The sequence below is a fragment of the Salarias fasciatus genome, chromosome 11 (genome assembly GCF_902148845.1).
Source record: "Salarias fasciatus chromosome 11, fSalaFa1.1, whole genome shotgun sequence".
Classification (NCBI taxonomy): domain Eukaryota; kingdom Metazoa; phylum Chordata; class Actinopteri; order Blenniiformes; family Blenniidae; genus Salarias; species Salarias fasciatus.
The window spans coordinates 30,033,556-30,059,235 of NC_043755.1; the positions used below are offsets into that span (position 1 = coordinate 30,033,556).

Consider the following 25,680-nt stretch of genomic DNA (forward strand, 5'->3'; position numbering starts at 1 on the left):
TTTGTGCCATTTAAATTACGGTGCGTTCAGGAAGCTGGAAACTTAGAAAGTCACCAGTTGGGAAAATCCCATTTCCCAGTTAAGAAGATTTTAAAGTAAAAAAATTACACTTAATTTAAATATTTCACTAAATATAAGTTCTACTAATAAAAGCTATTTGACTAAGGCTAACAAACTATTGCGACAAAGTTTGTTTATTGCATCTAAGAATGTTTAGATATACATTTTCCAATGTAGAAGTCATGTTACAAAACTTTATCTTGGAGCCCCAAAACTGGGGCATCTGAGTTAGCTTGCTACGCTAACAGACGACAACAGATTTTATGTTTGTTTTGACATATAAAGAAATACAGTTTTTCACATAAATATAGTTTTTTGAATGATAGGTCTTTAGCATTTCAGAACTAATAGAAATTCTCACTTTTCTAAGGGAAAAACAGAGAATGTGGGTTTGAGTTAGCTTGTTAAGTAGCTAGGCTAGGCTGATGAAGTCCAGTGGTTTTCAGTTCCATTGCAATAAGGTTTGATTAATTACACTATTAATCATGTCAAAATGAGAAAATTTCAAATTAGCTAGCTAGCTAGGCTAGTGAAACATAACTACTTTCACTTTAACAGGCTGGTTTTTCAGAGGGAATCATTAGAAACGACTATTACTCATGAGGATGTTTTATTAAGTTCTTGGTTTTTTTGTAGTGTTTTTTTGGAAATGGGAAAAGTTCTGATTGAGATATATCTTTCCCCAATCAGAAGTGGGAATTTTCCCACTTTCCAGTTCCTCGTGAACGCAGCGCGACGTGAGTTTAGAGGATCTGGTAGATGTGAAATGGGAAGGCCATGTGTCAGACCGGGTTCCTACCGAGTGCTGCCAGCAGCCGTCTGTGGTTTTTTTCACATCTGATCGTCACTCTGGTGTTTCTCCGGGTCGACGTGTTCGATCTCTGCTTGGGGAAAACTCTCCGCTCATCATCCACAAACAAATAAAACGTGTTCATATATCTTTTATAAAATAAATCTTATATTTCCCAGTATACAATAATAAAATGATGCACTCTGCAGAAAAAAGGTAACAGGAAACTCCATATATACACAACAGGGTCGGGTTTTGGCAGACAAGAACACGGACAAAGTTCAGTATTGTAAACAGCTCTTTACTCTCGTTCCTCCGGGTTCCTCGGGGTTCCTCCTCCTTCTGGTTCCTCCTGGCTCCCGTTACATTCAGAACTCCAGAAAATTGTGCTTGTAGAAATCTCCTCAGACGTCCCGGAGCCTCCGCCGCCCACCAGGCTGTCCTGGGAACAGTCCTGTGGCTGGTAGTTAGCGGGGCTCCTCCAGGAGACGGGGGGCGACGGAGGAGTGGCGGGCGGGCGGGGCTCCTCCGGGGTGGAAGATGTCTGAGCCTCATGGTTTTACGTGTGTGTGGGTGTGCGTGCGTGTGTGTGTGTGTGTGTGTGTGTGTGTGTGTGTCTGTGTGGGTGTGTGTGTGTGTGTGTGAGGGGGTTATTTCCCCATAACTTGACGTCAGGCTGACAGTTCGGTGAGGCGGCGTTTTATTGATGAGAACAAGGCAGAAGACTGAGAGGTGACAGCTGTGCTTGAGATACAGGAATGTACACGATGGCGTTTGTGAGTGTGTGTGAGTGTAGCAATGCGGCCTGGGTAAAGACACTGAGTGGTGCGGGACAGACGGACGGGGGTGTGGCGGGTCTCAGTTGTCCTCGTCGGTCAGCTCGTCCTCGCCGGTGGCCTTCTCCGGGATGGCCTCCAGGCTCCGCCTACTCCGGGACTCGGAGGAGCCCGACGAGCCGCCCGCCGCGCCGCCGCCTTTGCTCAGCTTGCAGGTCAGCGCCGCGTAGTGGATCTGCTTCAGGTTCTCCTGGACCTCCGCTCTGGCGTGCTTCAGGAGGTCCGCCTGACCCTGGAGGGGAGAGGGAGACTTTTAAAGACGGGGAATCGAACTGCCAACCCAGTGGCAGCCAGCGTCAGTTAGAGAAGGATCGGACCAATCAGTCAGATATATACAGCTCTGGACTCCTGAGCGCCGATCAGGAAAAAACTGCTGTGTTCCAAAAGGAAAACAATCAAGCACCGCCTTCAAAGCAACGTCCTATTTTTAAATAATCAGGAGTGAAACAGCCTGCTCAGAAAAGTACGGAGGCTTTAGTTTCTGCCTTCCAATCAGTATTTAGATATCTTAGGACTGCTGTGGAAAAGTTTATTGAAATTAGTTGGTTGGTTGGTTGTTAAATTGAAACTTTAAAACTAGTTTGCTGAAAGATCGCTCTTTCCAAGTCTGATAATCCTGGATTATCTGATCCCAGCTTCAGAAATGTGGATTATGTCTTCCTCCTGTAATCCTCGATGATAACACACTCAAGTCTTGCAGTGTTTTTCTACAATTTTCACTCTTTTTTATAACAAAAAGCCAAATACGAGCACAATATTGGGCTGGATGGAAGAAGCCGGTCGAGCTGGCGACTCTGTTTCCTCCACCGTCCGGATTCAGGTCCAGGAGCCGTTTGGTGAAAGGCAGAGCGCACGCTGGAAGGGTGTCCGCTCTGCATTATTTATGCTGTTGGATTTATTGCTGCGTGTGGATGTAAAGAGACCGGACGGCTCGTAAACCTGTGTTGGCAGACCACTCAGCGCGTCTGCACTTTAAAAGCTGAAAGTGCTAACAGCGATTATTTAGCTGTAAATCTTTAAAAAAAAAGTCACTACAACAGATTACTGTTTGCAACAGTAATCTTAATCATTACTTTTGTCTCTGGTGTTTTGTTGCTGTTTTTGATGATCATCATTCATTCTTATGCAACTTGGCAACAGTTTCCTCACAAATTATTTGTGAAATCCACATGTCCAGAATACATGTGGTGAAAAACGCTACGTTCCTTCAAAATGACCGAATTTGAAACATGAAAAATGAAATTCATTCGCAAAACGGCACGATTTCCTCTTTAAAAAGCCGGTGACACTAATTATTATATACATGGTTGTGAAAACATCCAGATTATAGAGCATCTTCCTCTTACTGACCGATGTAACCTCTGCTAACATTGCTCATAATAAATAACTGGTGCAGTGAATCAGTTTCATCCCCCAACATGAAGCTTGCAGCTCCAGCTGGCTGTGAGCCTGCAGTCTCACCTTGAGGATGGTGATGTTCCAGGTGAAGCTCTCCACGGCCTTGTGCAGCTTCCGGCCCTTCAGCCCTTCCTTGACGGCCAGGTCGTGCAGGTTCTCGTGGAACTCCATGGCTGAGAGGAGACAGAGTGTGGAGTCAGTCTTAGCGGTCGGAGCGGGGGGGCGGGATAGGACAGCGGCCTGGAGGCGACCGGCGCCGGGCTTGTTGTCAGCGCGAGAAAACACATTAGAGCAAAGAGGCTGGCATGTACTGTCAACATCTCAGGAGTCTGCGGGGGAGCGTTCCTCTCCCCACACTGTACAATCACGGGGCGATAATGGACGGCGGGAGCTGTCGCTGCAGCTGTGTCAGCTCTGAACAGAAGAGGCATCCGGCGGGAGCTTCCTCCCAGCCCGGAATCGACCGGGGGAATCCGAGAAGCCCGTTCCAGAGGTGGGGGGGGGGGGGGGGGAGAAGACTGTGAGCTAGAAAATGTTGATATTTCCCCACAGTCATGTGCTCAGATTTTACTGAAAACATATTTACTGCGGAAAAGAAACTAAGCAGATCGATTCTCCCTTCTTCATCGCCCCATTGATTACTCGGTCGCTGACAAAAGGAGAAGCACTCCTCATCTCTGGAGGCTTCTTCTGTTTTCACACCATGGATTTCATGCGAAGAGCCACATGGAAACCAATTTTCTCCTGCTTCTGTTTGTGTCCTGAGGTTATTTCTTACTTTCTGCCTCCAGATTTCTCTACACGATTTTACACTTGGTCCAGCACGCTTTAATGAGGATCTTTTATTTATTCATTTTTTTGAATAATTCTGCAGAAATATCATTTCCAAACATTTGAAAATGCATTATTAAATTCAAGTCTTTTCGCATTTTAGAGAGTAACATTGACCCCAGTTGATCCCAGATGAGCCTGATAGCTTCAGTTAAGATCAATAAATATCCTCATATCATCAGAAAAGAGGTGTGGCTTATTCATTAAGCTTCAGCACTGCCTGTTCAGGTTGGTCACATGTTTCCAGGTTGAACGCACTAAAAAGTTTTGGAACCACTGACTGACGGTAATCAGGCTGACTGGGTTATTAAATTTTTGGCTTAACTCAATATGCCTGGTCTGTTGATTCCAATTAACACATTAAAAAGCGCTGAGGACAGTCTGTGACTTTAGCTTCTTACAGCTTCTTCCACTCCTTCAGATTTTTTTTTAATCCCTTTTATTTTTCCCAAATAGAAAAGTCAGTTAGATTTTTTTTTTTTTTTTTTTTATCCACAGTATTTTCAAAAATGTGGGATTTTTTTGTCACACTGGTCACGAAGCTTTGAAAATGACATTTCTGTCACTGAACTGACTCAAATGACGCATTTGTTCTGATGTTCTTTCCGCACTGTTTGCACACAGCCCTGTATTTGTTTTTCAGTACAAATCATGTCACAAGAACACCCATGACCCTGACAAACGGACCGGACACACCAGAAGGTGGGCTGGCAGACCCGAGAAATTCAGAGCCACGAGGATGTTTGTCCAGAGAATCTCACAGATTGAGCCCTGAGGGTCTCGGATGGAAATTCAAGTGGCTGCAATCTCCTCGTACCTGGTCACTTCTGTCAAACCAAACCTGCTCTGATGCTCTCAGCATGTTACGACTCTTTAGCCTCATCAGGCAGAATTCTGCGCTATGTGTCCGGGCAGACTTCTCTCTGAACCAGCAGCATCAGATCCTGCACAGTTGGATCCGATGTGACTTGAGTTATTTAGCTCTTAATCAGATCATCCAATCGGCACCTAGTATGATGCCGGTACCTGATCTGATCAGTTACGGAGGGGAGATTGGCACCAATGCGCTCGGTGTGTACAAACACCGTCGACCCTTTGGGCTGTTGTAGACACTCAATTAAGGTATTCATTACATACAATCTCCTTTCTTTTTTGGATTGGATCTGTGGACAGAATGTTGCTATACAGCAACTCTTTCTATATCCATGTGCTGCCATCTTTGAAATTACTTCACCGAGACGTCTTGTGGAAGAAGAGTGTCTCTCACACCATTTCTCAACCAAAAAAAAAAAACAATCAATGTCCATTTCTTCGATGGCCAATCAGCAGAATCCTGGATTCACTCAGATTATTCACTCCCCGCCTGCATCAATAATTCTTGGTCATTCATCACCCTGTCCCTGAGCTTCAGGAGAAGTTCTGACTCGGTTCATCACCATTTAGCTCCTGTCAAACTCTTTCAAACCTCGGTCATGTTTCTTTCGGTCACATAAACTCTGAGGTCAGTTCATGTTCATTTTCTCCAGAAATGCTCCAGCTGCTTTGCTTCTGCTCACTCCAGTAAACCTGCATGTCTGACTGTTCTGGTGACATTTCCCAGTCACTCGGCAGGAGGTCATTTGTTGGTGTACACCCCTGTACAGGTGAGCTTCTGTCTCCACTTCACCGCTTCACGATCAGAAGGCTTCAACACTCTCCACAGCGGGGTGAGGACGGACTGGAGTGGTTACAAACATTTGGTGCGTCTGGGGTCCACTTCTGTTATTTCCTTCAAACACAGAGGAGAGACTGCGTTGGACCGCAGCCACACGAGGCCCAGAGTTCCAGTCATTTGTCATTATGTGGTCCGCGTCACATGGGCGTCGTCCGCCGGGCATGTGCGCCGCTCCGTCGGGAGCTTCGGTCTGAAACGCAGCGAGATCCTGCAGTGAGACGCTGGGAGGTGTCGGGCCGAAGCACAGGAGCAGATCCCGAGGTGAGCGCAGTGACGAGACGTCCAGGGACAGGAAATGTATTGTGGAGTCAGAGGAAGGAGGAGGAAGTCAAAGGAAGAGAGCAGAAGGAAGCAGCGAGGCAGGATGGGAGGAAGAGGAGAGGCAGAGTGGAGGCAGATCGACGTGACGCTCCTTCGCTCTGGATTAGCATCAAGGCAGCCAACAGAGGAGGGATTTGTCTCCCGAGGAGCTTTCCCACCTCCTCCCTCCTTCTTCCCTCCTCTCTCTTTTCTCTTTGCATGACCGCCTCTTAGTAAGGGCATGTTAAACGCTGCCTCCGTTTTACAGTGCAGCTCTGACACGGCGGCAACAGGCGGCGTTTCCCCTTCGCACGCGGCCGCCGCCTCCTTACGTGAAGAGCAGAGGAAGAGTTTCTTCTACGCACACAGAGCGACGCTCCGGCTCTGGAAAACTCCTCCGACGACGGCGCTCACGTTTCCCCTCCGAGCGCCGATATCAGCTCGAGCTGCTCGTAGCCCCATATCAGTGCTGTTGCCATGGAAACATGGTGTGCACGAGGGAGGGAGACGGAGAGCGAGACAGGCGGAAAGAAAAAGAGAGAGGGAAACAGACGGAGAGGGAGAAGATAGAAATGGGGAAAGAATAAAGGAGAGAGAGAGAGAGGGAGGAAGGAAGAGGAAGACGAAGGGAGAGAAAGTGGAGATGGAAAGATGGAAAGAGGAAGAAAGAAGACACGAAGAGAGAGAGACGGAGGGAGACAGAAAGAGGGAGTGAAGACTGTCCCCTTCCCCCTGGGCGAAGAGGACAGGGAGGCAGAGAGAGTGAAACAGAGAGAGATGGAGAAAAGACAGAATGAGGAAGAGCGAGGGAACACAGAAAGAGGAAGGATGAGTTAGAGGGAGGAGAGGGACGAAAATCAAGAAGAAAAGAGGGAGTGGAATGAGAAGAACAGAGGCAGAAAGAAAGACGACGCAGAGCCCGAGAGAGAAGAAAGAGAAGAGAGCACCAAAATTCAAGAATGGAGAGACGGCAAAAGAGAAATGATGGAGTCACAGAGTGAAACGAGACAAAACGAGAGAGAGAGAGAGAGAACAGCAGTGATAGAAACAGAAATCTGCTTTGAGGCCAAAATGCAACATTTTCCAGGGAAAAGGCAAAACCTTCGTTTGTTCGGCTCTGTTTCTCCACAACGGTGCTCAGGGTCACTGAAAACGACACTTTTTGAAAACGGTTCCCGAGGTGGAACTTTAGAAAACGTTCAGGCTCCGTCGTCTTTCAAACGGAACGTCCTGGAAACGCTCGGGGCTCGTCCGGAGTCAAAGGGGGAAGTGCCGCGGAACAGTTCTTCTGAACAGCCGACTGCTTGTTTTCAGTGTTTCAAATTCAAAAAGAAAGAATTTTCTCTCAAAACACTGTCATGTAAACTCAGTTCAGAGCGACTCTAACCCCGAACGGCCGACTGAAACGCTGGATTTTCACTCCACGTCATGAAGCTGCTCCTTCGTCCTCTTCATCGATATATTTCACCGCCTGTCGTTCTGACAGAGAACGGCGAAGCCTCCTTTCAGTTTCAGGCCACGACCACCGAGCTACAGCCCCAACCGTGCACGTGAACCATGACTGTGCTGAAACACACACACACACACACACACACACACACACACACACACACACACACACACACACACACTTCACTCCGCAGGTTGCCTAGCAACACTTTACAGAGTCTGGCTGGCAAGAAAGTGGGAAGCACTTCCTTCACACAGCATCTCAGACGGCGATCAGAGTGAAGCGAAGCGAAGCGTACAGTAAATGGCGTCCGGAGCGTCCTGCAGTGGAACACACCGGTTCTCCAGCTGGGGTCTGGGGCCCACAGAGGGGGCGCCAGAGATCCCAGGTGAGACTTCAGTGTATCTTTTCGAGCACTTGGCTTTGAGCCTGGTTGTATCGAGGATCTTTGCCGGAGTTCGAGTACCTGTCCAGATACTGGTATCAGTGCGTCACTAATTTTAATATAATCAAAATAATACTGGAATATTAATCAATAACCCCGCTCGTTCCTCCAAGCGAAGAAGTCCTGCGTGGAGCAAAAATATTGTTTTCCCAACTTTACAAGTAGCTGAAAGAATCAAACTGTCTAGATTCTAAAAAAAAAAAAACAGCTAAAAGGTTAAAGTTCTCATTAAAGGGTTTGATTTGTGGAAATCCATGCCCAAGAAGTGTTTTAACGAGAAACACAAAGTTTGGCTCTCTGCTCCGTATCCTGGTGAAATGTCGCCGTAACGCAGCGCTTGGCATTTCGGAGACATCCTGTGTGTTGATCGGTCCGGCTTGCTAATTGGTGCGCCGTGTGGAGGAAGTGACGGTCCGGTCCGGTCCGGTCCGGTCCGGTCCGGTCCGAACGGCGGACGCCCGGCTCTGTTTTCTCACCCTGCCTTTCCGTGTGGATGGATTTATTTCAGAACTTAAATCGGTGAAACGTTGGAACGCTCTGATTCATATAAGAGAGCGAGGAGGGGACTGGGGTTGTACTGACCCAGTTTGAACGTAACACTGAAACACACACACACACACACCACTGGGATAAAATTATGTCAGTTCAGGACGGAAAATAAATCAATGCTCAAGTTCATCAGTTTGCCATCTGCTGTGTCCTACTTTAGAATTGTTGGAATTTTCTCCAGACAGTTTTAGACAATCAGATATAAAAGGTGATTTGAGGCCCGAAAGCTTCTTTGCAGGCTCTGGAATGAAAATAATTAAATAAAAGAAAAGAAAAGAAAAATGTCCTTCCCCTTTTCCTGCTTTGATTTGCCTGAAACGTAAAGAGATGGATTGACTGAGGAGGAAGGAGGAAGTGAACGTGCAGCACGCTCAGCTGATAATGAAAAGCCATTTGGTTGAACCGAGGATGTAATGAAGGAGGAGAGATCTAATAATGGGAGCCAGACTTCCCCTTCGGGCGCTGATCCGCTTAATTATTAGAATAGAGTGATTCATACGAGTTCCACAGGGGACGAGCAACAGGTCCGGAGTCACCCGGTCCAAAGCAGAACCACATCCAGAACCACCTTCATGTACGACCTGGAAACTTTTCCACCTGTAGCTTCGATTCAAAGTTCATTCAGTGTGGCTGATATGGGCATTGAATATTACTCTGAGTTACTTTTTTTAATATTACTGCTGATTTAATACTTTTTTCCCCACTATCATTGCTTTTTTTGATACTTTTTTTAAACTATTATTGCTAATTTATTTATACTTTTTAGTAACAATACTTATTTATTGATACTTTTCAGCTATTACTGAAACTGTTTTTGCTATTACAGCAAAATCATTCGCGCTTTTTCATTATAACTGCTACTTTACTGCTACTGTTGTACTATTACTGCTGATTTATTGATACTTTTTAAGTATAATTGTTGTGAATCTATTGATACTTTTTAAATATTACTGCTAAATTATTGATGCTTTTTCATTATGACTGATACTTTGTTGATACTGTTGAACTATTACGGCAAATTTATCGATACTCTTTCACTATTACTGCAACTTTACTAACACATTTTTATTTTTCTGCAAATTTACTGTTACTTTTTGATTATTACTGCAACTTTACCGATAACATCTCACTGTTACTGTTATTATTAGACAAACAATATCTCTCAGAAACACTCAGACACACAGTGACAGAGCGATTTCTATTTTAACTCACTTTGTGGCAAAGTGAGTTCCAAAAATGTGTCTTTTAATAAAAACGATTTATCGTAATATTTTTGGTTGACCTCCTGACCCCCAGATTGGCCTTGTGAAGCAATATTAAATAATGTGGTTTATTTTTAAAGCTAATATCAGAAAATATTTTTTGGAATGCAGTTCAGAATCAAAATTGAGATTTTAAACTGCTGCTGAAATATCCTTCTGAGAGGAAACCATGTTCCTGGGGGCGTTCCCCGCCGGCTGAAGGAACCCGGGTGGCCGACAGCTCTCAGACTCAGGGCGGTCGAACACATGAACACACGCCACGTTTTTAACTCAAGGTCTTGAAAGGTTTCCGTTAAAACTGGCGACCGTTTCATCCCCGGTGACAACGAAAGGCCGCGTGGATGAAAGGGATCATTACGACTGAAGGAGACGCCGGCAACTCGTTCGCTTAATGGAGTGGGCGTTTTTTAAACAGCGTGAACAGAAAATAAACAAAAAAAAAACAAAAGCGCACGACCAAACTGAATTCCAGCTGCACAGATGTGGGCAGAGGACTCGGTGGCGGGTCTTTCTGATGTCCCCGCCGTTCGAGCGCGTCTTCATCCTGCGGCCGGTGGACGTTAATTCTTCAAGGCTGGAAGCTGGTCCAACACCAAAGGAAAGGCGAAAAAAAGAAAAACGCACGGCGCCTTTGAATTGCATTGGATAAAAAGACTCGGCCGTCCGGTTCTCTGATGTGCCAAGACAATAGACAATGAATATTTTATAAGTCATCCATCTGGAAACCAATAAAGCGGCGCTGGTGTGGCGATGGTCCGTCGTTGCTCTCTTGCACTCGCTCTAAGTGCTTCCAGGAGGCTTACTCACTGATGAATTTGCTCTCTATGCCACTTAGACTGGATTTACTGCCAGAAACGGCCGCATTATGGATCACGTTAACATGAAAATTAACAGGTGGTGGAATTACTCCTGCTACAGTTTGAGAGGATTCAACATGCAGATTCCGCCGATGATCCGCCCGATCGCACACATCGGGCGAGAAGAGCGTCGCTCGATAGAGACGTTAAACACACACATCGGGCTGTAACTGGAGCTGGAGAGGAAATCTAGACGGTCTGCTCTCTGTTAGCCGTGTTGATGCATCGCTCCGGACTGCTCATCTATCACACATGCTTTTACGCCCATGAATTAACCATCTCCATTTGAATGGCTCCTTTTCAAAGAGCAGCACTGACCGGATCAGATAAATGGACATGAATCAAATGGTAATACCACTTTATGCAAAACAAGCGCCGTCTAATTCATTTAGTATTGACTGATGTGTGTTTTGTGGCTTCAGAGAGCGCGGGGCCACGGGTAAACAATCGGAGGGCCGGATAATCAGGTTACAAATCCAGGATTCATTCAAGACGGTCTTTTTTGGCATTTTCGCTGCAGGCCACAAGAGTTTCCATTCATCTTTTTTTGTAATTTTTGCAAAGATTTGGATCTGTGTTTAAGCATCTTATTGGAAAATCTGAAGAGTTTCATGGATTTTACTGGCTTGAACGATGACGTTAAAGAGTGTGAAGCTGGAACAGTGAAAACAGCATCAATAAGTTGGGGTGCGTTAGATCAGCTGGCTCAGTCAGGGACGTCACTTTGAGTTCAGGGGTCAACGTCACCCTCAGACACACAGGAGAGGAGCGACGGCCACGATTGGGAGATTCATGAATATTAATGAGAACGGCAACACAAGACAGTCGTTTTAAACATTTTAAGGCACTGTTTTTGTGTGAATTCTTTTTTTCAATCAAACTGATTTCTGTAGTTTTCCATATATATGTTCTTATAAACTCACCCTCACAGAGTGTACTTTCAGTTTCCTGCTTTAACTATCCCACCAACTATCTCTGTCCTCCTTCACTACGTCCATGAAAACGTCCCCTTCTGTCTGGAAGTTCCATCTCTTCCTCCAACATATCCAAGATCTCTTCTCAGCACAGGTCTGAACTGTGTCAGCCTGGAGCTCCCCTCTAACTTCACCTCTTCCATCTGTTTAGTTTCATCTCTGCTGCCTCCACCTTCTGGCAGGCCGCTCTTCACAATCCTGTTCCAAGCCGTCATAAATCTGCCCCAGCTGGACGGATCTTTCGGACTGTCTGGATCCCGTCTTGTGGAAAAGGCAAAAGAAAAGGCCTTGATGTGTGTCTCACCTGCTTTCTGCGTCTGGAGAATCCTCTCGTACACGCCCTCAGAGGTCTCCAGCAGGGTCTTGCTGGTCTGGATCACCTGAGAGAAGGCCGACATGTTAACATTTACCTTCTGCTTTGAGGAACAGGAAGTCTCCTGTGCATCGAGACCACGGAAGGAAGACGAGTTATTACAGAGGGCGAGGCCCCGGAATTGTATTTTTATAAGCTCAAATTACAGAGAAGACACGAGCAATAAGGCTGCTGATTAAAAGTTGTGGTTTTTTTTTTCCTCTTCTTTTTTTTCACCTTGCGTTCTAAAGGCGCGTTGCTGTACTTGGCTTTGAAGGCATCCCTTTAAACAAAACTGCTGATAATCAAGGTCATTAGATGAAAACCTGAGGATGTCAGTGGATTGGAGGCGGTCGTGCCGTGTTATCTGTGAGGCCGCAGCTGTGTTCAGCTCCTCTGGTGTTACGCTCGGCCCTAATTGAGTGCACAAACTCTGCTGACCTGCACACTCTCACAACTCTCATGGCGCTCCATTTACATATTAAATGCCAGCGCCTCACCGTCCTCCTCCTCAAAAGAAGAAAAAAAAAAAAAAAAAGACTCCACTCTTTCCTTACACAACTCGGATCGCAGAGAGTTGTTGGACAGTCGCACACACAGCCGTAAAGAAGCATCCAAACATCTTCATCTCTGATAAGTTTAGTCATTTCTTCAATGCTTAACCTGATTGAGATGATTTTTAAAGCATTTTTTTCTGCTGTTCTGAATTTGATTTCAATTAGTGTGTGTGTGTGGTGGGGGTTTTCTGTGTATGCAGCATTGTTGTAATTGACTTGTACGTTCACTTGTTCTATCCCAAAGAGGCTTAACTACACAGAAAGGTCACAAAGCCGTCTGCCGCGCTCCACTGCAAGCAAGGAGAGAAAAAAACAAACAAGCTGTGTTTTTATTGAAGATCTCCATAAAAGAAAACCAGAAAGGCGCTCAGATGGAGCCCAGGAGCAGACCAGGATGCTCAGTAACAATGAAGCAGGGAAGACTTGTGGCTTTCATTTAGCTTTTTTTTTTTTTTTTTTTTTTTTAAGTTTGCTAGTGTCGTGCCAAAGTGGGTACCCCCTATAAAAACGTGTATCCTGTTCAGTTCCATGCTTGGATATCATCTTAGCTTATCCCCGGGTACTTACAACATGGGCTTTATTCGTTAGAAAGTTCTCATCATGCTTCACAAAACGCGTTTGACAATCAAAACATGATCGGAACAACTCTCATCAATAAGTTAAGCTGATATCTGAACTCTGAACTGCAGCAGGGGACACACTTCATCTGGGGTACCTACTTCAGCACAACACCGACTTAGAGACTCATTAATGTGGTGCAACCAACAAATAAGAAAAGTACATTTTGTTTGCCAGATTATTTCAGTTTCATTTTCTAAAGTCGGGTTGCTGTGGATCTTTTTTTAGTTGTGATTGTGTCTTTGTTTATTTACACACCTGTTCAGCCAGTTTGGGGATTAATTGAATTAAAGTGGGATTTGTTTTGGTTAACTGCTCTGGGAGCAGGTATCCATTAAAGGGGCGGTCCATACTCCTTACATAGTTTATCTTTCATAAGACAATGAAGGATTTTGCTGGGAAATGGATTTTTTGAAGTTGTCATAAAGATCCAGCTGCTAAAAACAGTCAAGTGAGACTTGTTATATATGATAGTATATGTGTCAAAAGAACTCAGAGCCCTTCCCTGTAAAATATGGACAGGTGGGAAACATAGGAATACTGTAGACGGATATCGTCTCTGACAACTACTGCTATCAGTGCGTCCCTACTTCTAATCTTTGCCTGGTTTTTTTCTTTCTTTTTCATCACACCTATCAGCATAACAGTGATTCTGATTTGGTCACGACAGCCCTGACACAAGAGCTTTTCTCTTCCTCTCTGGTTAGCATGATCACATGACCTCCGGCCCCTGACGCTCACTGTACTGCATGTAGGGCAGCCGCAGTTGCGTCGAGCCTCCAGTGAATCACCGTGTTTTGCTTCCCAGCAGTCATGACTAAGTGATTGTGGCTGTTTGTGTCACTCTGCAGCTGCAGTTGCGGCACTTAGAGCTGTCGCACATGCTGTGATTACTTTCCTGATGGCTGCAGAAATTACTGTCTTGGTGGCAGACGCAGCATCCCAAATGTCTTTCACTGCAGTTTTTTTTGTTTGGTTTTTTTTAGGTAAGTGGGTGGACTGTGCTCTATTTGCATACTAAAGACTGCCTTCTCTAAATAGTACGATAAGCTCCATTATTATTATTATTAGTTTTGTTATTACTACCCAAATTTAACAAAGACGCAAATGCTCTTTTATTTTTAGGCCATTGATATAATTCTGCCCATTTAAAGTCAATGAAAACCTATTTTAAACACAGATTGCAATTATATATTCAAGGCCACTGAAACCATCCAGATAAAGAGCTGGCAGGGATCACTGGGATATTTTCAAGTATCACCAAAAAAAAAAAGAAAAGGAGACTAATGCCAAATAAAGAAATGACTAACATATGGACTTTGAAGTCCCCTCGGTTCTTCTTTTATTCTCTCCATCTCCAGACTCAGCCCTCAGCTAATCTGTTGTGAGGGGGGTAAAAAAAATAAAATAAAAGTCAGACGGTATTATCTCAGACCAGAAGCTGGCATCTTGCGAGTTTCTGCACGTCTTTTTTCTGAGCACAATAACAGGCATGGATGGAGACCCAGATTCTGGGTTTGCCAATTAGGAGGCGAGAGGCGGTTACTCCCCGTGGTGGGTTTCGACACGGCGCCTGGATTTCTAATTGTACGGTTCCATACATTATTTACAGTTCTTTAAGGTTGCCTTGCCTGGTTTCGTTTGTGCCTCTTTGTGCTTGTCAGCGCCGCTCGCCATCACTTCTGGCACTCTGCCGATGATCAAGGCCCTGCAGCTTCGCACCACTTAATTTATTCGATTTTGGTCCCCAAACACCCGTCATTTTCCCCTCCTTTCTCAATTTTCCCCGCTGTCCCTCCATCAGAGCCAATTACCTGAGCCCTCCACTCTCGAGTCAAGGGGTCACCTTAATCACTACGCATCTTTTCAGCATCGCACGCTTCTTTAGACGCTCATCTTTGAGTACCAAGTGATGAAGAATGATGCAGAAGAAGAAAAAAACCCACATCTGAGGTCAGATAAGTCTTGTATTTCATTCATACATTTCCTTCCCATCCTGTTTCCATAACACATTAAATGGCCTGTGAATGCTTCATCAGCTCAGTTACACGTGTGACACAGGTGCCCTCGTCACGCGTCGAAGTGTCAACTGCCAAGAGCGCGCCTCATGAATAACACATTTCACATGACGATACAAACACCATGTGTGCCATGAGCAATCTGCGTTCACCCTTCCAGTGTGTCCGCCCCGGATAGCGAAGCAGCAGGTTGCACACGCCGATGCCGAACACTGAATATCTGCCTGGTATATCATCCGGGGACGGCTTGGAATCAGTTCTGAGGAAACTAGCTTTAATTTTCAGATGTGTAATTGCTTCACTTGTTGCTGTACATTTGCCAGTTTATTTATTTTTTATTTATTTTAAATGCTGGGGGGGGCTTCAGCCTCCTGCCTGATATGATGGTGGAAAGCCAACTTGTCCGCGATGTGCCAAGAATCAATGCTAGAGAACATGATGTGTGGAGGGTAATGGTGCTGTCTGGGAATAGCCTCGATGGCGTGTTGCATAACTTGTGAACATCGATTTTATTACTTAACAGAGCGCCAGCCCCCATTACTTAACCATCTCTGTGTCCCCATTAAGTCATGTCAAGCCGAGCATCGATCTGATCGCAATCAAAGTCAGTTTGCTTTGTTACGTCTTCTTTCTGTAATCAATGGGATAATGCAGAGAAAAACACAGCTGCAAACAAATCCTCTTTGAACCACACTGATCATGCTGAGATGCACTAATGTTAATGCAATTAACTTTCTTTTCTATTTTTTCCTCCAACATTGATGCCTGCACAAGAAGCTTGAATACGGGTGAGATTTCTGGGTGTTTTGTTGTTTGGACCAAAGCCTGAGAAAGCTTTTTTTTTATTTATTTTTTTTTATGACCTGTTAGTGGCGTGACCTGTAAATAAGGAGGAGATGAATGCTTGGATGGCAGGATGTTGGATTTAAGAAGTTGGCTTGTGGGTCACAATTCCAATCCCACAATGGAAAGGTCAATTGAATTCAATTGTATTCAAACAGAACCAAATACACCACAGTTGTCACATGAACTTTTACAGAAAAAAAGAGCAACTCCACATAAGCAACTACAGGAGAAAGTCAAAAGGCAAAAACTCTCTTTTAATAGGAAGAAACCTGCAGAACCAGACTCAGGTGGAGGTTTTTGTGCTGCACTGGGATTCAAGTCCTAGTTCGAGTACGTAGGTGGGGTAGAGATTTGTCGCCTGGTTCAGATAAGGACTCAAAAGTTTTGACACCAGCAATAACCAACAAACAGGCTCTCACTACTGTGAGTCACAATTTTCTTTCCCACTAATTTAATAAAGACACGATAACTTTCTTTAATTAATGTCACTCACCATTTCGTACGTGGTGACGACCTTCTTGAGGACCTCTGGCAGCAGGCCTTGGGGCTCCAAGTTGGGGTACTGGTCGTTGAGGTTGAACACCAGAAGGGGGCTGTTGTCCGGCCCCGTCAGTCGAGGGGCAAGAGCCAGGATGCACTGCTTCAGGTTAGCCACCGCTGAAAGGCCGCACAGCTCTTTAAAGGACACTATGGCATTCTGCAGAGAGAGGAGACGCATTACATCTGGGCGCCAACGCGTGGTTATGCTGGTTTATTCTGGCAAGCTGAGCAAGACAAATGTCAACTTGCATAACCATTGCAAAAATATTGCAAAATACAGGAACCTGATATTCCAGTTTGATAAAATGCGAGTCAAGTGCTGTGAGGGGAAGAGGCCACAGACATTATCTGTGAAAACCTTCATGTTCGCGCCGGTTCACTACTCAATCCTTTTGGAGCAAAACCAGCATCACACTGAAATGGAAAAAACACACTCAAATCTTAAACTTCCTGCGAGCGGCCAAATTTAAACCCAACATACATAAACAACCGGAGGGACAAAGTGGAACAGGACAGCCGACATGACAGAGGAGTCCCAAGGCCGAGAGCTTGTTATCACACAATGACTGCAATACAAACAAGGCCACCAAAATAAAACCTAATACAATGCCTGGAGGGACGCGACATGAGACCCACCACAGAGTGTTGTGACATTCCACTGCGGTGTTCCTCATACCGTTTATTTCGCTTCTTCATGGACTTTGAGTGTGACGCTGATGTAAACGCCACAAAGCAAAATTTACTGGCTCTGCTGTGACGTCTGGGCCATGCGAGAAAGCAGGAAGAGACTGAATTTGTGAGTAACGGCTAAACATCTTCACACGGTCACTGTAATGTTTGAATACCTCTCGAGTCAGCTGTTAGCTTTGGCATTAACTGGTCTTAGCTAACATCACACTATACTGTGAGCTGGAAAAGTGCCAAGTGAATTCAGTCCTCCTGTCAGCAGCATCCAGAATGGTGTGCTGTGTCATCATTAGCATTAGCCTAAAACTTATTGAGAAACTTCAGCTAATATCCAGATTATAGGACATCTTACTCCCAAAGATATCCAGATTATAGAGCATCTTCTCTCCACTAACATCTAGACTATAGAGCATCTTGCTCCCACTAATATCCAGATATTCCTCACCCTTGATGCAACTTCAGACAACCTGATGAGTGAATCAGACAAACACAGAGCTGACAGCACAGCAATACTACAAAAATAAAGTTATGAACAAAATATTAAGACAAGTCTAATGAAAAGGGGGGAAAAAAATCACATTATGTTCATCTCAGTCACTTCCAACCGAGCAGACTTGATCATTATGATATATGCGATGAAAAATCTTCAGGACTATAATGACAGGCTATTAGGTGATATTGTACTCACAGAAATTGGTCAATTAAGCTTAGATTATAATGATATAAAGACATAATGTGTTCAAGGCCACTGGCAGCCAAACCTTCATTACATATTAATATAATGAGAATGTGGACCAAATTTAAGCACATTCTGCATTTTAACAAGAATCCATGAGTTCGAAAACAAATAGATTTTCTTTGAAACTGGATATGGATTTCAAGTTTTGAAGCTATTCCCATGGGGTATTCCGCATCACGTTACATTAAAAATAAGCGAGGTTATTTTTGTCCGTCCATCTCCTAGTTGTGTGAAATGTGTGCCAGATTTGGAGAAATGCTCCCCAGGTGATTGGGAGATAATACATTCCTGAGAAAAGGACAGATGGACACCTTGAAAAGATAATAGTCTTTCTTTCGCCAGACAGAGACAGAAAAATGGTTTGAACATTCTAATGGGATTCACTGTTCCTGCCCACTGTAACCTTTTCCAATTTACTCATGGGAGGTTATGAAGATCTGCTACATGTATTATTCAACTATTTTTCTCAGTTCAGTCGCCTGATTTTCTTCTGACTATTGCACAATTCATAAGGATGAGACGATACAATATAGGGTGGAATGCAGTGGGTTTGTGTATCTACTCGTTAATCATTCTTATAGATCAAGCTGTAACTACTGTTTGATTTGGGAGTCCAACTCTTCAATCTCATGATTGATGAGTATCTAGACATTTCTAATGGTATTTCTGATATTTGTAAATGACAGACTACAAGATTGCAACAAGGTCCTACCTGCATGTTTTCTCTGAGGTCTGTTGCCTCCCTCAGGGGTAACATGGCTGTTTTGAAGACGTCGTCAACAGCCTTGATCAGTAGCACTCTCATGCTGGCATACTCTCTGCTCTTCTTGCTCTTTCTCACAGACAGTCCTCTTTTGTGTGGCTTTCCGCCTCCTCTTCGATTGGTTATGGCCACGTGAACGAACAGCAAGGTATGCGGCAGAACTTCCCCCGTGAGAGACTGCAGTGGAACATGGCGGAAACCCGGCTGGAGACACTCGAAGGGAATCGTGTACTGGCCGATGAACTCGTCGCCGATGTAGTCGTCGTCGAGCACCACGAAGCGCACCATTGCCAGCTCGGGGAGGTTTATCTGAAACTCAAAACTCTCATCAAAGAGAGGGTTATCCCCATTCTGGTTGACAGTTCTAGTCCTTTGTTCCGCACAGTCAGCAGGAATGCCGTGTATTTCCACATATATATACGGGTCAACTACATCTCCTTTGGCACCTGAGCCTTTGGGTTTGGGGAAGTTCTGTCCACTGATGATCTTGATGTGTAAAAGCTGTGGAGAAACTCCAGGCACTGAATCTTTAGTGTTGGCACTAAAATATGAAACCTGCTCCCTCATGATGGCCGGACGCAGAACGTAGCCACAGTTCCCGTTCTGACGGAACCAGCCGATGTTCAGATCCATCATCAGGCCAGGAGTCTGGTAGTTCATTGCTACAACCTGGCAGCCGCACTTCCAGAAATCCTGTGGATTCATGTTGCTGGAGTCGATCCGCATTGGGCTTGGGTAAACTCGTGCGAGGAACTTCTTGTTATAGTTGACAAAGTCACCTGGCAAGTCAGTGGCACAGCGACTGGCAAAGACTTCATTGAAAGAGCAGAGCTCCCAGGGCTTCTGGCTCTGGAAAGATGTCTGAAAGTCTTTGAACTCCACAGATTTGCACAAAGTGACTAGATCTGAGAGGTCCTTTGACAGCTGGAATTTCTTGGGTGCGATAGTCTGTTGTTCCGCAGAGTCAATGCTCATCCTCTGAGACATCTCTGCACCCTCGTCCTCATCTGTCACCTCACCTTCTGAAGCAGTGCAGTTCGTGCTCAGTTTCTTTCCCTTCAGCAGGATTTTTCCCTTCAGTTCAGAAGGTGAGGGAAGGTAGCAGTCCTCAGGTTTTGGGGGATCGAGGTGGATCTTGTCTCCAAGGATCTTCTTTAGGTGCTGAAACATTACCCTCTGCTGCTTTAAGGAACAATGGTTCTCTAAACACAGTATCAGAGGAAACTCGGAGGCAACAAAGGCATACTTGTTGATGACGTCAATGACACTGCGAAAAACGATCTGAGAAGTCATTGTATGGCCAGTGTAAATGACAGGTTCGTTATCGGGCCCGTCCCACACATCAAGCTCTACGCTGCGGCAGCCCATCTTGAGGGCGCGGATATACCCTGTTACATCAGATGGACCTCTGAACTGATCTTCTATCAGGTAAGTATTGTGGGATGCATTGATGTAGTAGTGGGACAAAGGCTGGTTCATATCTTGGCAAACAGACTTTTGTTCAGGGTCAAATATATGGCACTCTGGAGACATGAGATAGTTGGAGAACCCGTCAAGGGACAGCCAACCTTTCAGCTGACCCTCTTTAGACGGTTCATACTTCTGAATTACCTCTAGGCTGGTGTCTTCGCTGACTTGTGCCATTCCCTGCTCTGCCTCCAGGAATATCATCAAGTCCTTCGTGTCAAGAAATTCTTTGTTACTGGAAAACTGAACGAATAGAAAATAAATTTCTGGTTTTGTACAAAGATCATGAAAGACTTCAATGAACTCATCTTTTGACACATCAGAGCCTGATTTGTCCTTGGCTTTATGAAGCTCCTTGAACTTCAGTTCTATTTTCACATTTTTAAGTCCCGGGTTCAACTTCTTGACCAGCTGCACAGCAGCACATATCGTTACTTGTCTGCTGTGGTTACTGTCCTCCTCGTCGAAAAGTTCCCCGAGCCAAGATGAGCGCATGTTGTTCTGACTGCTCTCAATCATATTTAAAGTGTGTTTCCCATAGGAGATCAGGTACCTCAGCCCTGTCACCCAAATGTTGGCTACATCTGCAGTGTTTGCCACCAAGTCCAGTGACTCATAGTTCTCCCCAAAGATGATTGAGAAAGCGCAGTCCTCGGATATCTGGTCGTAAGTTCCATTCGTTCTAAAAGTGTCCGTATTTTTCCCCGTCCGAACTTCTTTGATTGATTTTACATCGATTTTGGCTTTTTCCGACTCCTTCTTTGAAGGCTCCCACCTCAAGGACTGCATGTCTGCGTCGAGGAGAAAGTAGCGGTGGTAGACCCGCGAATTGGATCGCACTTTTTTCAGCTCAGAGCCATCCACCATTGCGCCGATGCAATCGCTTGCACTGCTTATCTTCTTCTCGGTGGGCATGCTGCTGAAGGACACGGTCTTTTTCCTTTCTTTCCGTTGTTTTCCATCCTGCAGAGAAGCAAGACAAACAGTGTGTAAGCAACAGCTCTTTTCTATTCATGATTATAATAGGGACATTTACAAATGAAAGAAGTCCATTATATTTGCTGAGAAACAACCTTGGAAATGTTTATTTTACTTAACTAGGAGAATACAGAGGTAGCTGATTTGCAAGCAAGTTTTCTTCTTCCAACAACTTCTTTCTAAAGAGGTGTTTCTGATGTCTGCCAATCCATTTTAGTACCATCTAAGTAAGGGTCATGGGGTGCTGCACGTCAGAGTAAACCTGGGACAGGTTATCAGTGCGGCACACACACCAGCAAATTCACAGTCATCAAATAACCTAAAATACACGTTTGTGGACTCCGGACTTGAACTCAGGATCCTCTCATTGTGAGACGACAGTACACTACACACTCACCGTGACAATAATGCCAACCTGAAACCTGATTCTGAGATTTATGGGCAACCATGTGTGCCTAATGCACTTTTGGTTCATTTACATATCAAGAGTTACCAGAAGCAAGAATTAAGTGGGGGAAAAAAAAGATTCTTTGTGAATCACAAATATTGAATAAATTAGCTTAACTGTCTTATTACATACATGGTTCTCCTCGTTGTGATTTTTAGGAACAAAAAAACAGGATCAGCGAGCGACTGAGAAAAGAAAACGCTGCTCAGTATGCATCACTGTTTGTTCTGTTTGTTTTTTTTTACCCCACTTTAATCAAATTTAGTGTCATTATTCAATCAGTCTCCAGTCTAGTCACCAAGTCTTTCCTTTTTTTCCCTCCGATTTCTCAACAAAATACAATCTCTGCTCTCAGAGGCCTGCCTGTCTTTCCAAGCGACGCTGAGGACTAAATATTCTACCTTCGAGCTGTCAAAACCCAACAAGCAAATTGGTGCGAGATCCACCTTCCAGAACAGTAACACTCAACGCAATATGCTGTCGGCTCTAATGTGCTCTTTGCATGTTATGTCCCCCATCCTGATCCGTCCCCTCTGAACGTTTGCCAAGAAACGGCGCAGCAGCAATTCTGGAGGGGTGATTTAAGGTATCTGTCACATTGTATTATGAAGATACAACAGGCGATCTCCGTTGGGAGACTATCGCCCACACAAATCCAGTCATGTACAGCAGCCACATTTGTGACATTTTCAATGAACCCTGTTTTTTATCCCCCTGTGTAGGAGCTTCCTTCAGCACAAACCCAGCATTTTACATTTGGGAATACTCAAAGTCACTTTATAAACCTTTAAAACCAATATATTTCTTAACCCGTTATGAGGATGCACTTACAATTTGGAAAAAAAAAATGTTATTTTGGTATGTTTTGAGAATTTAAACTTAATGATATGGCATTCAAATTTGATAACAAGTTGATCAAAATTAGATTATCTATAAAAGATATATATGTGGCTTTAGGGGTGAAGTTACCCAATGTATTGCAAATACATCATCATTGCAAGATGTTTCATGTGCATGTTAACAAATCTCAACAAAGTAATTAACATCACCAACATATGTAAGGTAGTTTAATTGTATTCTTGAATTGAGTTCCTGAGTGGGGAAAAGTGGCCAGTGTATATAACTTTTAGAGTGCACTGGCCTTCAGTTAAAAAATGAGCATACTGTAATCTGCACTAGTTTGCAACAGCATCATTTTAAAGATGATATCCTCTTGATTTATTAAGTTGTGCAACAAAATAGAAAATAATGTCACTTTCAGTTATGAAGGGTTAGTCACAACATGGTGGTTTAATGATGCACCTTCAGAGCTAGCAAGAATTTACTATTGGTACGTTCTTGGTATTCAAGGTATTTTGTTTGTATCAGCAGGGAATGAACAAAGTCACAAATAGTCCCATTTTCCACTATTGTTCTTCTCTGTCAGCCCTTTTCCACATTATCCCAAACCCCCCTCTACACAGCTGTCACTTGTATCCGCAGTCGAGATGTGCAGTGTTGCATGGTGGGTAATTTGTTTGCGACTGCAGAAAAAAGAAGAAGCTATGGATGCTGACCTCAGTCCGTCCGGCAGTCTCTCCGAACTCGCTCTCAGTCAAATTGTTTATTTGTCTGCACAATAAAGATGTCAGAATGGATGGCAGACCATAATAAAAGTAAATGGAAGTGCGCTCAGAGGACAGACGCCAGGAATGCTAAAACAAAGTCTCGAATGCGAGCGTCTGAAAGCATAAACCTTCAATAAAAGAGAGGGAAGCTGCTGCCGTGCACTTTGGTAAATAAACAAGCAGAAATAATTATTTCTCCAAATGAATTAATCATCATAAATCCCCTCTCTGTTTTAGAGTTTGGGGAAAGGCAGAGTGGCCGTCTGACAATGACAGGAGGGATCTTAAGCCTTTCAGATGATGCATGCCAGGTAACATATAAACATCATAATCCCATTAGCTTCACAGTCTGCTGCTTAAGGTGAGTTCCATTTTAGAGAAGAAGAGCTTCAATTCCCCAAAACGCATGACTGCAGATAATCCCCGGGATCTGCACAGGAATGTGGATGTTATGTGTTGGTGTGAAGTTCAAGTCGCCGCTTCGGCCTTCGACTCAGGATTTTCCTCTGCTTCCTTTAACGAAGCTGGAAAACAATACTGCACACGCCCATCTCCGTCTCAGCCTCCGCTGATATTTCCTTAGCAGAATGCTTCTTATGCAACAGTTTTTTTTTGTTTTGTTTTGTTTTTTGTTTTTTTTCCAGTGAGACGACCCGGGGCCGTGCGTTCTTCTGCAAGTCAGGATTCATTAGACCTTAAATGGTGTTTTGAAAGAAACAATCGCCAGATCAGACTGTCCATTTATAGCTGTGTGAGATGTTTGTTTTATGGGCCACATACTCCTCTAGACAGAAATATCCCTTATCGTTTTTCATCTCTACCTCTTGAACTTCCAACAGTAAACTACAGCGAACTGTGATCCGCGGTGGCTCCTTTATTAGGTTTCGGATGGAAACAGACGATATTCCAAGCAATGTTCACAAGCAGTCTGGACAAAATCATTAATCCTTCCAGCTTAAGGGTTTAGAAAGCTTCCGCGGTGGGTCGGGGTCAATAATTACCTGTTGTAATTTGATTAGAGGAGCATTAACATATCACAGCATGGCAGGTTTGTGTGTGAGGTGTGAGAAAGAGTGACAGGGGAGAAATTACAGTGCTGGTGAGTACATGCTGAGTCACTGGTGGTATTCGATAGACTGAGCCAACTTCTCACTGTGTTTAAGCAGATTTATAACAAAATGAACCTTTTATATAATAACTATCATTAGGACTGTCTGTCATATTGCAAATTTACAATAACTGCAAGCTAAAAAAAGTGAAAAATACAAGGGATGCAGCAGTATTGGTGTTGGGTGTTGTACCCGGTTCAGCAGGGAGTACTCGCTCTCATAAAAGATCCCTGATACAACGTTGTAAGGAGCTCATTATCACTGCCGGGCTTGTTTTTCCATTCAACTCTGCGGCAAAAATCCGCCCGAACACTTGAAAGTCAATGATACATGAAACAGATTTCAGATGCTTTCTCAGTGTTTCATTATGGCGAGGGTACTCCCATCTGCCTCCCATTACTCCCTGTCTCTACATACTGCTCTCCATACATGTTCTGTGGTTTGACTGAATGAAGGAGACCAAGTCAAATAAGATTAAAAAAAAATAATAAAAAATCAGTGGAAACGCTGAGGCGAAAAGCAAGATGGAGAAAGGAAGGTAACAGCTAAAAGGAAGACAGAGTATGCCCAACTGCTCACACATCCCAAAGGAGTCCGAATCCCCTAATGGACCGAAAACCACATTTTTATCTGGCTCACTGCAGTTATGAACTGTCTGTGTGACTGGGGGATGTCACATGGGACCCATTACTCTCTGCTCTCCTGTTCTCTGTTCTACCTACATCTCCGGCAACAAGGATCTCCTGAATCGCAATGCGGCATAAATCACCTTTCAACCCCAGGGCCGGAACGCTATCCAGTATTACCATAAATTCATGGAATTAAATTCCCTCTCCATAACAGTGCAGAAACCCTTCAGAAAGCAGAAACACGTCCCTGGATCATATCCGCTGCTATTGTTTTATTGTCCCAGATGATGGAGTGACATGTTAAGTGGAATGTGCCACAATTACTGACTGACTTCAATTTAGCTTGAAACAAGCTGCGACATTTAAGAGGAAAATAATCTGTCAAAGATAACATGTGGTGGGATGCAAATGAGACCAAGAATGGAAAAACAACAACAACAAAAATCTAAAGCAGCCCCATGGTTACTCCTAAAGCTCATGTGGATCCTGAAGCGCCATAAGAGGAAAACATACCTTTTAAAAGGATTAATAATCCTTCCTGACAGGAGTTATGAGGCTCTCTGCCTTGAAATTTCACCCAGCTTTGAAGGATTTCGAGCAGGAATCCTTTGGAAACGACTGCAGAATGAATGACTTGTGGTGTGTTTGTGGGTCATATAATAGTTGTGATTCCTCTAATTGAGTCTGAGGGAGTCTTGTCTTGAGAATTAATGTGGTGATTTTTGTGGCCAGAACTTCATCGATGCATGAAAATAAAGACATCAATAAGCACTTTGGTGTTACTTGATGATCTTTTCTTCCACAACCTGAGGATAATTCCATTATACCTGTGACTACATGTGTCACCATTCAGTCA

At 44.2% G+C, this 25,680-nt stretch overlaps 1 protein-coding gene and 1 long non-coding RNA gene across 3 annotated transcripts in view; one reads left to right on the forward strand and one right to left on the reverse strand.

The window, feature by feature from the left end:
• Nucleotides 1-985: 985 nt before the first annotated feature.
• Nucleotides 986-25,680, reverse strand: part of plcl2 (phospholipase C like 2) — a 43,733-nt gene continuing 19,038 nt past the window's right edge. For both annotated transcript variants that reach the window (XM_030102023.1, XM_030102022.1), the window contains exons 3-7: nucleotides 18,536-21,016; nucleotides 16,351-16,554; nucleotides 11,771-11,846; nucleotides 3,148-3,257; nucleotides 986-1,918 (exon numbers count right to left, since the gene is read on the reverse strand). In XM_030102023.1, coding sequence (XP_029957883.1) covers nucleotides 1,709-1,918; nucleotides 3,148-3,257; nucleotides 11,771-11,846; nucleotides 16,351-16,554; nucleotides 18,536-21,016 — 3,081 coding nt within the window. In that variant the 3' untranslated portion in view covers nucleotides 986-1,708. The remainder of the gene's footprint in view (nucleotides 1,919-3,147; nucleotides 3,258-11,770; nucleotides 11,847-16,350; nucleotides 16,555-18,535; nucleotides 21,017-25,680) is intronic.
• LOC115396266 (uncharacterized) lies at nucleotides 1,544-24,148 on the forward strand. The gene is made up of 4 exons (XR_003932366.1): nucleotides 1,544-1,636; nucleotides 4,061-4,065; nucleotides 12,541-12,549; nucleotides 24,135-24,148. It is a non-coding gene; the product is annotated as an uncharacterized LOC115396266 (long non-coding RNA).